Source organism: Galeopterus variegatus, unplaced genomic scaffold (genome assembly GCF_000696425.1).
Source record: "Galeopterus variegatus unplaced genomic scaffold, G_variegatus-3.0.2 Scaffold1073, whole genome shotgun sequence".
NCBI lineage: Eukaryota > Metazoa > Chordata > Mammalia > Dermoptera > Cynocephalidae > Galeopterus > Galeopterus variegatus.
In genome coordinates, this window is record NW_007727184.1 from 434,469 (window position 1) to 443,033 (window position 8,565).

Here is an 8,565-nt window from a genome sequence, read left to right on the forward strand (position 1 = left end):
TAGAGATTTTTCACATCCTTGGTTAACTTTATTCCTAAGTATTTTATTTTTTTGGTGGCTAGTGTAAATGGGCTAGCTTTCTTGACTTCTTTTTCTGCATGTTCACTGTTGGAGTATAGAAATGCTACCAATTTTTTTTGTGTTGATTTTGTATCCTGCAACTTTGCTGATATCATATATCAACTCTAAGGGGTTTTTTGTAGAGGCTTTAGGCTATTTGATATATAGGATCATGTCATCTGCAAACAGGGACAGTTTGACTTCATCTTTTCCAATCTGGATGCCCTTTATTTCTTTCTCTTCTCTGATTGCTCTGGCTAGTACTTCCAACACTATGTTGAATAGGAGTGGTGAGAGTGGGCATCCTTGTCTAGCTCCTGTTCTTAAGGATATTGGGAGGATATTGGCAGTGGGCTTATCATATATGGCTTTAGTTATGCTGAGATACTTTCCATCTATACCTAACTTGTAGAGAGTCTTTATCATGAACAAATGTTGAATTTTGTCAAATGTTTTTTCACCACCTATGGAGGTGATCATATGGTCTTTGTCTTTGATTTTGTTGATATGGTGTATCACATTTATTGATTTGCGTATGTTGAACCAACCTTGCATCCCTGGGATGAATCCCACTTGATCATGGTGTATAATTTTACATATGTGTTGCTGTATTCTGTTAGCTAGTATTTTATTGAGGATTTTTGCATCTATATTCGTCAAGGATATCGGCCTGTAGTTTTCTTTTTTTGTTGTATTTTTGTCTGGTTTTGGTATCAGGGTGATGTTTGTTTCATAGAATGAGTTTGGGAGAATGACCTCTGTTTTAATTTTTTGGAATAGTTTGTAGAGAATCAGTATCAATTCCTCTTTGAAGGTTTGGTAGAATTCTGCAGTGAACCCATCTGGTCCCAGGCTTTTCTTTGTTGGGAGCCTTCTGATAACAGCTTCAATCTCTTTCATTGTTATTGGTCTGTTCAGATTTTCTACATCTTCTTGGCTCAGTTTTGGTAGTTTGTGTGTGTCCAGAAATTTATCCATTTCCTCTAGATTTTCAAATTTGTTGGCATATAGTTGTTTATAGTAGTTTCTAATGATTTCTTGTATTTCTGAAGTGTCAGTTGTAATATCACCTTTTTCATTTCTAATTTTTGTTGTTTGGGTCTTCTCTCTTCTTTTTTTAATTAGCCTTGCTAATGGTTTGTCAATTTTATTTATCTTTTCAAAAAAACAACGTTTTGATTCATTGATCTTTTGTATCATTTTTTGGGTTTTAATTTCATTAAGTTCTGCTCTGATCTTGATTTCTTTCAGTCTGCTAACTTTGGGTTTAGATTGTTCTTGTTTTTCTAGTTCTTTAAGGTGAAGTGTTAGGTTGTTTACTTGCAATCTTTCCATTATTCTGAAGTAAGAATTTAATGTGATAAATTTCCCCCTTAGTACGGGCTTTGCAGTATCCCACAGGTTTTGGTATGATATATTATTATTTTCATTAGTTTCAATAAATTTTTTATTTCCTGTTTAATTTCTTCTTGGACCTATATGTCATTAAGTAGAATGCTGTTTAATTTCCATGTGTTTGTATAGTTTCCAGAGTTTCATTTGTTATTGATTTCCAACTTTAATCCATTGTGATCTGAAAAAATACATGAGATAATTTTAATTTTTTTGAATCTGTTGAGACTTGATTTATGACCTAACATATGATCTGTCTTGAAGAATGTTCCATGTGCTGGTAAGAAGAATGAATATTCTGAGGTTGGATGGAATGTTCTGTAGATATCTGCCAAGTCCAATTGGTCCAAAGTGTTGTTTAGATCTTGTGTTTCTCTGCTGGTTCTTTGCCTAGATGATCTGTCGAATATTGAGAGTGGGGTGTTCAGGTCCCCTGCTATTATGGTACTAGTGCCTATCTCATTCTTTAGGTCTAATAGTGTTTGCTTTATAAATCTGGCTGCTCCGACCTTGGGTGCATATATATTTGTGATTGTTATGTCTTCTTGATGGCTAAATCCTTTATCATTATATAGTGGCCTTCTTTATCTTTTTTTATAGTTTTTGGTTTAAAGTATATTTTATTAGATATAAGAATAGCTACTCTGGCTTGTTTTTCATTTCTATTTCCATGGTATATCTTTTTCCATCCTTTAACTCTTAGTCTATGTGTGTCTTTACAGGTGAGGTGAGGCTCTTGAAGGCAGCATATAGTTGGGTCCACCTTTTTAATCCAGTCAGTCAGTCTGTGTCTTTTGAGTGGTGAATTTAATCCTTTTACATTAAGAGTTGTTACTGAAAGGTGTTGATTTACTCCTACCATTTTATTGATTTTTGTTTGGGTGTCTTAAGTATCTTTTGTTCCTTTCTTTCTGATTTACTATTTGTCTTCTGTTTTTGTTTGTTTCTTGGGGTGGTAGATAAACTTTTTGTTCCTTTTATTGTTAGCATTTTTATTTTACTAGTGGGTTTTGTTTTTTCTTGAGTATTTATGGCAGCAGTGGTTGTTTTTCAGACACCAAACCCAGTACTTCCTTGAGAATTTCTTGTAAAGCTGGTCATGTGGTAGTGAACTCCCGCAGTTTTTATTTGTCTGAGAAATATTCTATTTGTCCTTCATTTCAGAAGGATAGCCTTGCTGGCTAAAGTATTCTTGGCTGGCAATCTTTGTCTTTTAGTATTTTGAATATATCATCCCATTCTTTTCTGTTTTTAGGGCTTCTGATGAAAAGTTGAATTGGGGCTCCCTTATAGGTGACTTGATGCTTCTCTCTGGCAGCTTTTAAGATTCTCTCTTTGTCTTTGAGTTTTGCCAATTTGACTATAACATGTCTTAGAGAGGACCTTTTTGGGTTGAATATGTTTGGGGATCTTTGAGCCTCCTGAATCTGAAAATCTCTGTCTTTCTCTATACATTGGAAGTTTTCTGCCATTATTTCATCAAATATGTTTTCAATGCCATTTCCTTTTTCTTTCCTTTCTGGAATACCCATGATTCGCATATTTGAGTGCTTAAGGTTGTTTGTTATCTCTCTTAGATTTTCTTCAGTGTTTTTAATTCTCTTTTCTTTCTTTCTTTCTATTTTTTTTTTTTTTTTTGTCCACTTGTGTTTTTTCAAACAGCCCATCTTCAAGGTCAGAAATTCTCTCTTCTGCTTGTTCTAGCCTGCTGGTTAAACTCTCTGTTGCGCTTTTTATTTCATTGAATGAATTCTTTAGTGCCACAAGTTCTGCTACATTCTTTTTCAGGGCATTGATTTCCTTGTATATTTCTTCTTTCAGATCTGTATACTTTTTCTCATTTCATTGTGTTGTCTAACTGAATTTTCTTGTATATCATTTAGTTTCCTTACATTTGTTGCTCAAAATTCCTTGCCAGTCACTTCAAGGACTTCCTATTCTATAGGATCTAGAGCTTGAGGATTATTATTACCCTTTTGTGGTGGTGTACTTTATTGATTTTTCATATTTCTGGTATCTTTCGTTTGGTGTTTAGTCATTGTGACAGGGGATTTCATGGTCCACTTCTTCCATCATAATGTCTGGCTAGGATCCTGCAGGGACTGCCAATTTGGCACAGCTGCCTTGGTGCCTCTGGGCAGGAGGCTTGGGCCTCTCTGGGCCATGGGGACTGGCCTGGGCTGGGAGTCCTGCAGCAGCATCTACCTGTTCTGAGGTGGGTGGCTTGGGGCATTGTGAGCCTGGTGTCGTTAGGGCCTCTCTAGGAGGTGTGCACTGGCCTGGGCTGGGAATTCCACAGCGGTGCCTACCTACTTTGGCATGGGTGCTTTGAGGTGTGTAGGCCTGGCAGCTCTCAGGCTTCTGTCAGCATTTTCCACTTTCTAACATATTACACAAATTATGTACTATGTTTATTGTCTGTTTCCTTCCACAAGCATGTAAGCTCTGGGAGGGCAGGAATTTTTGTCAGTTTATCTCACAGATGCATTCTGAGGTCTGAGAATAGTGCCTGGCCATTGCAGGTGCTACAGAGTATTTGTTGAAAAATTTAATGCAGCATCTTAGTGTTCCACTCTTTACTTTTCAGCACAGACTGCACTTTTAATGCCTATAAGAGCCAAGGAGGTAACATGCAAAGTGAACGGGCTAGGAGGGGACAGAGTAAACTGGACAGCCTACACCTGTGTCAAGGGGTGGCCCCTCCTGGACTCCAGCTGATTGTTACCCTATAGGGATGAAGATTTCATCTCCTCAGATTCAGCTTTACAAACAAAGCCCGAAATCCAGATTTCTATGTAAAATCTCTCAGTGTGAAATGGTTATAACTAGTTCAATTAGAAGGATTGTGGGAGCCAAGAAAAACCCCTGCATGGGTCACCCTTGGCCCTTTTCTTGGCCTGTGCTCTGCACCAACATCAGTTAATTCTGCAGCTCAGGATGGACATCACCAGCCAGACCTGTCTCCCAGCCTCCAGGTTCTATATCCAGTTCCGTACTCAGTACCTCCACTTGGCTGTCCAATGGCCCCTCACATTCAGTGTACCCCAAAACTGAGCTTCTGATCCTCCCCTTCAAATCTGCTTGCCCCCAGGTTCCCTGGCTCAGTAAATGGCACCCTGCCCTCCTGCCTGCACAGGCCAGAAATGTGGTCACTCTACTTGCCATCTCCCTCTCTCCCCCGACACCCAGTCAATCAGTGAGTCCTTCCTCCCTCCTAACATTTTCCACTTTTGACACTTTTCTCCAGCCCTGCCACCACGAGCCTGGTCCAAGCCACCAGTACTTCTCCTTGGTGGACTGCAGGACCTCCTAACAGGACTCCCCCTCTGTCTCTTTGTCATCTCTGAACTTCAGCCAGAGATCTTATAAATCTTGTCAACCAAATCTGACCATCTCATGGCTCATGACCTACATAAGACTCCTCAGTGCACATTGTGGTTAGATAACCGCATATCTTGAATGCAGCCTCCAAGGTCCCACATGGGGCCATGTCTGCCCCTCAACCATCCCCCTCGCTGGCCCAGCTCTGGCCATATGGGCCCATGTCTGGGTCCTGGAATGCACCTGTGCTTTCCTGCTCAGGCCTTAGTGCACAGGGCTCCTTCTCCCTGAACATCCTCCATCCTTCCCCTTCTGCCTAGGGACTTCTTGTTCCTCTTTCAAGCCTCAGCCCAAATGGTGCTTCCTTGGGGAAGCCTTTGTCACCTTCCCTGCCAAGAGGTCATGTCCCCAATGTACCCTCATAGCTACTGTACTTTTCTCATGTCATTCAGGACAATTTCAATTCACTGATTCTCTTAGGTAGTTATTTGTGTCTTCTCAGCCTCCCTTACTCTTCTACATGCTCCATGACGGCAAGGACCGTGTCTCTCATGCCATCACGGTGTCCCCATCACTCCTGACAGCACATGGTATAGATGGAGACTAACATACATTCAGAAGAAGGAGAGGGGGGTGTTCATGGGCCAATCCTGAGCACCTGCCAGGCCAGGTGCTTAGCTGGGCTCTCAGCGTCCACGAGTCACTCTCCTGGCCAGACTTCTCTCCCACCTCTTCCATTTTTACTTTCCTACAGGAAAGCAGAGGCTTTTTCAGGGAGGGTGCATCACCCAGTGGGAAGGAATCTTGCTTAGGGGAACTCAATTATCTAACCTTTCTTTCTTTTTTATTACTTCATTTTTTTTATTATAAGCATATTCGTCATTACAAATTGTAATCCTTCCCCATGCCCTTCACCCAACCTATCACTCCCCAACCTCTCTCTCTCCCTCCTCCCCATCACTAGTATCCTTAGATTTGATCTCTTCTTCTGAAAGTTCAATGCACTACTGTGGTCTTGTCTGTCTGTCCTTCATTCCCTCCTTCCTTCCTTCCTTCCTTCCTAGCACCCAGTTATGAGTGACAACATGTGGTATTTCTCTTTCCGTGCCTGGCTTATTTCACTCAACACAATTTTCTCCAGGCTCATCCATGTTGCTGCAAATGGCAGAATTTCATTCTTTTTTATGGCTGAGTAGTATTCCATTGTATGTATACCACATTTTCTTTATCCAGTCATCCACAATGGACATAGGTTGGTTCCAATAGTTTGGTTATTGTAAACAGAGCTAAACTAATCATCAGGGAAATGCAAATAAATTTTCAAATTAAATTCTTTTCTAGCTTATATTTTAAGGCTTTATTTCATTATTTACTTGCTTGTAACATTATTCATTATTTACTTGATTGTTACTTACATTAACATGGTTTTTTCAAAAGCACAGAGTTCAAACGGGACACAGTGAAAGGTCTCTATCTCATCCTTGGTCCCATCTGACCAGTTCCACACCCTCAATCCCATGCGTAAACTCTGCTTTTAGCTTTTCATATATCCTTTCAGAATTTCTTTAGGTATATACAAGCAAATACAACTATAAATTCTTCTTTCTTTACCTTTTTTATACAAACGTGAGAATGCTGTACTTGTATTTTGTTTTCCTCTCAATAGTGTATCTTGCTTTTTCCACTCAATTCTGTATCTCGACAGGCATGTGTCCAGTGGTTCTACCTCTACTTGCACCTTGGAGCTGCCATGTGGGGGCATCTCTGAACCACCACCACCCTACTTGGGTAACTGACTAGGGGTACAAACAGGAGCCTTTGCCCCCTCTATTTCCCAGAGCTGTTCCATGTCAGTTGAGTGGCTGAGGAAAAAACCTCCAGCTCCCGAGGCAGCCGGAACACCATGCCGGCAGAGCTGGCTGTGGTCCCAGGCCCTGACACCACCCCAACATACCTTCCTGGGAGTCCCCCTGACTGCACACCAGCTGAGCCCTTTCATTTTTGATGACCTGGAGCACCAGTTCTCAACTAGGGGCAATTTTGCATACACATACACACATTCCTGTCCTAATTCAGCAGTGTCTGGAGATATTTTTGATTGTCACAGCTATAGGTGGGGAGATTGCTATTGGCCTATAGCAGGTAGAGGCCATGGAAGCTGCTAATGCACTGGACAGTCTATATGACAAAGAAGTGTCCATCCCAAAATGTCAATAGCACCAAGGCTGAAGAAATTTGACCTACAGAGACTCAGAAGTTAGAGGTCATGCCTGTATTAGCTGGTTAGGAGGTTGAAGTGCATGAGAAGAGCACCTTCTTTCTGAGGAGAGCCTCTGTCTCCAGGGCTGCTCCTGAGATGTTCAAACCTATATATTTATTCCTAGCACTGAGGCTTTTCCTCCCAGAAGAGGGAGGACAGGAGGAGCTAAGGAAGTGAGGAGGAGTCTTTTACTCCCTGGGCTTTGGAACACCTCACTTCCTCACATTGTCACTTGATTGCAGGACCAGGCCAGGTTTTCCATGACTCTGGCCACTGAGCTGTGTCTCGGAGGCTGCTGCCTATATAAAGGTGGTGCAGAACTCTAGAGAAGGCCCTTTGCACCATAGAGTCATGCAGTGCACAACTGTGCAGCAGTAAGTGACGGTCCTGATGCCTCTCTTCCTCACACGGCCCTGAGGCCCAGGCTTCAGCCTCCTGTTCAGTCGTTACAGTTTATGGAGTGCACAGTAGGAGCCAGGCACTGAGCCGGAGCTGGGCAGATGAGACTGATTCCCAAACCATAGAGCTCATCAAGAGAAAGAGATGTTTAGACAAATTATCATTAAATATATGAGAAACACGGGCTCTAAGGTATCAAAAGAGGGGACATCTGGGGAGGCTGCACAGAGAAGGCAGCATTTTGACTGGTTCTTAAAGGATACCAAGGGTCTGGAGAGGGGCATTCAACCAGAGAGAATAGAGGATGCGGAAGCCTGGCAAGTAGACAGGGCTCAGACTGAGAAGTTCGTGTGTGCCACACTAAGGAGTGTGGATTTATCGTGTGGGCCGCCCGAGGTGTTTAAGCAGGGGCGAACTCACGGACTCGTAGATTACAAAGGTGAAATGCATTGGTGCCATTCCTGTCTCGCCTGCACTTACCACCCTTCCCTCCTTATCCGTGGCTCTCCTGCTCCGGTAGCATGTAGCCTTTGCCCCTGTGCTTTGCCTTCAAGGACACCAGGCAAGAGAGAGTAGGAGGTTCTCTCTGCCTGTGGGGCCTTTGTCAGTAATCCTGTCTCATGTCCTCGTCCCTGCAGTTCATGACCAAGAACCCCCATAAGCGTCTGGGCTGCGTGGCCGCGCAGAATGGCGAGGATGCCATCAAGCAGCACCCGTTCTTCAAGGAGATTGACTGGGTGCTCCTGGAGCAGAAGAAAATCAAGCCGCCCTTCAAGCCACGAATTGTAAGTTGGGCCCCGAGCACATGCCACACCGTGGGGCAGACCTGGGCACTCGTGCGGCAGGCCTTGTGTGTCCTGAATGCGTGGTCTTGGGGCACGTTTACAGCCAAAGTGACAAAGGCAGAATGTGGCCAGGACTCTCCTGTGGGGCAGACCTGGGCACTCGTGCGGCAGGCCTTGTGTGTCCTGAAAGCGTGGTCTTGGGGCACGTTTACAGCCAAAGTGACAAAGGCAGAATGTGGCCAGGACTCTCCGTAAGAGAGGGTTCTCAGGCCCTGAGCATGTTACTGTAGAAAATATGTCCTGATGTAGCTGTCAAAAGCAGTAACCAAGATGGTGACTTATATGGGC

The 8,565-nt window shown here is 42.9% G+C and overlaps 1 protein-coding gene across 1 annotated transcript in view; it reads left to right on the forward strand.

The window, feature by feature from the left end:
* The window catches only part of PRKCE (protein kinase C, epsilon), a gene marked incomplete at its 3' end in the record, with an annotated part of 314,978 nt that extends 306,761 nt beyond the window's left edge, over positions 1-8,217 (forward strand). Inside the window, exon 14 of the mRNA XM_008574606.1 lies at positions 8,071-8,217. Coding sequence (XP_008572828.1) covers positions 8,071-8,217 — 147 coding nt within the window. The remainder of the gene's footprint in view (positions 1-8,070) is intronic.
* Between the last annotated feature and the right edge of the window lie 348 nt (positions 8,218-8,565).